At 35.1% G+C, this 2199-nt stretch overlaps 1 protein-coding gene across 2 annotated transcripts; it reads left to right on the forward strand.

The window, feature by feature from the left end:
• The first annotated feature begins 414 nt into the window (after window positions 1–414).
• On the forward strand, window positions 415–1312 carry LOC111378251 (vacuolar protein sorting-associated protein 54, chloroplastic-like). 2 transcript variants are annotated; one of them, XM_023001423.1, is made up of 3 exons: window positions 415–670; window positions 793–986; window positions 1152–1271. In XM_023001423.1, exons 1-3 carry the CDS (start codon window positions 566–568, stop codon window positions 1174–1176), a joined length of 324 nt encoding a protein of 107 aa, XP_022857191.1. In that variant the 5' UTR covers window positions 415–565; the 3' UTR covers window positions 1177–1271. The 2 variants fall into 2 exon arrangements, with proteins under 2 accessions (XP_022857191.1, XP_022857190.1); XM_023001422.1 differs by having other exon boundaries at window positions 556–670; window positions 793–928; window positions 1152–1312.
• Window positions 1313–2199: the final 887 nt, after the last annotated feature.

Genomic DNA, 2199 nt, shown 5'->3' on the forward strand with positions numbered 1-2199 from the left:
CACGTAATGCTGATATCTATTATTCCATAAGCTTTCATGTCTTGGATTCTACTTCTTTCTGTGCATGGGAAAAGGAGTTTGTCATAGAACCTACTCATTTCAGGCTCTTCTGTTCATCTGCATTGTTATCATCAAGTGGTTTTCTGCCTTATTGTTCTAGATATGAAAATATTACTTAATATGACGTTTGAAACGCTGCGGTTGTTGTCTGCTATGTTCAGACATCAATATTTTTTGATTTCTTTTCTTGGGTTTTGATTGATTCCAAAGATGCTTACCTTTGAAGTTACCTTCACTTTTGATTACGGTAAGCTGATGTGCTCTAGATGATTTTCTGGTTCACTTTGTAATTTGGGGTCTTGTTTTCCTCGATTGTGGTCCTTATGCAGTGTGCTTCTTGTATCCCTGTGTTACTGTTTTTGATTGCTGTCATGTCTCTTTTGGCAGTCTGGAAGCTTTCTGATTATGTTTCTCTTTACTTCATTATTTTTTATTGTTGTCATATCTGATTTTGCCCATTAGTTACTTTCTGTTTCTGGTTCTCTTTTCCGGCTTCAAACAACTTATGATGAAGACAAATATTAAAACAATGCAGGTTAGACTAGAGGAAGAGCGGATTGCTAATTTTCAAGACCAGCTTCTTCCTCTTATCATTGGATTGCTTAGAACGGTCAGTTCTATATTTATCATGCATTAGACTATTTACCTACAAATCATCCGAGCGGTTACTTGCATAGCTGAATTCTTGATGCCTAGATTGAAGAATCATCTCATGTCTGATCCTCATTTCAGGGAAAGCTACCTGCTGTGTTGAGAATATACCGTGATACACTTGCTTCTGAAATAAAAACTTCTGTCAAACAGGCAGTTGAGAAAATGCATTTGGAGTTGGATTCTGTTTCTGGAGATGGGATGGTGGATGCAGATGGTGGGTTCACTTGCATATTGACCCTTCATGAAAGTTTGATTTTCGGACTAAATAGCATGTACACGCCTAAAGTGACATCCACTTTCTTCTTTTGCTTTTGATAAGCAATTTAAATTTCATTATTGGGAGTCGGTTTATTACATATGCCATCCAGCTTTGCTAGAAGTTCTTAACTGTAAACTCTTACCTTTTTGTTCTGATTACATGCTAAATAATGATTCAGGTGGAGGTTCATCGCTAGGAACTAAGTTGAAAAGTCTGTCACCCGACGGCTTTCTTAAACTTTTGGAGGAAGTTTTCATGATTGTACAGGTAATGTATACGTGCCCATTTCTCCAACATCTTCAACACTATATTTATCCAGAATAAACATATTTCACTCCATATGGCATTGCTTCTAGTGGTGTAACTGCTATTCATGACTGTTGCCCAAGTTCCTTTGCAAAATTATAAATTAACAACTAAAAGTATTGCCTACTTGATCCATGATGCTTCTTTTGGGGAAGCAATGATGTGATGGAATCTTTCCTTGAGAATGAGAATGCCTTTTTGTATAATGTGCTCAGATGTCTAGCCACTCTACCATGCAAATAAATGTAAAAAATTTCATGCAGGTGAATGCGTGAAAAAAGGATGTTTATGTCAATTCATGGTCAAATTCTTAGCTTTTAGGTGTTAAGGGATATTATCCCACATTGGATAAAGATGAAAACATAGACCAACTTATAAGATCTTAAATTATTCCTTTTAATAAGGTTGATCTTTTAAGATGGAATCTCAAATCTTAATATGGTATCAGAGTCCTAACGAGTAGTTCTATCCAATTAAAACTTAAAAATGAGCACATGAATTTCAAGATTGATTTGCTCAAACGAGACACTATTTTGTGGGGGTATGTTAAGGAATATAATCCCACATTGAATAAAGATGAAAACATAGTCCAACTTATAAGGTCTTGAGTTACTCCTATTAACAAGGTTAACCTTTAAAGATGGAACCCCAAATTTTAACATTAGGAAATTCAAGGAGAATACCTTGAGAAGGGGAGATGATTTGAGCAATCCCGGTGTTTTCCAAGGAACAGCAAAAGACAAGTGCTAATTTTTCAATAAACAAAGTTTGAAAAGAAGTTATTATGTGTTGTATGACTAGTGAAACGCCCCAGATTTTATTGACTTAAATTTGAGAAGTTACCGATATCATTCCATAATCATACATCAAGCGGAAATAAAATTTAAAACTTAAAACCTTAATTTATTGAAACTCAAACA

Source organism: Olea europaea, unplaced genomic scaffold (assembly GCF_002742605.1).
Source record: "Olea europaea var. sylvestris unplaced genomic scaffold, O_europaea_v1 scaffold17961, whole genome shotgun sequence".
Classification (NCBI taxonomy): domain Eukaryota; kingdom Viridiplantae; phylum Streptophyta; class Magnoliopsida; order Lamiales; family Oleaceae; genus Olea; species Olea europaea.

Coding starts and splice junctions, on each gene's coding strand:
- LOC111378251 (XM_023001422.1), top strand. CDS start 566: ATGATGAAGACAAATATTAAAACAATGCAGGTTAGACTAGAGGAAGAG. Junction 671..792: donor TCATTGGATTGCTTAGAACG/GTCAGTTCTATA, acceptor TCCTCATTTCAG/GGAAAGCTACCTGCTGTGTT. Junction 929..1,151: donor TGGGATGGTGGATGCAGATG/GTGGGTTCACTT, acceptor ATAATGATTCAG/GTGGAGGTTCATCGCTAGGA.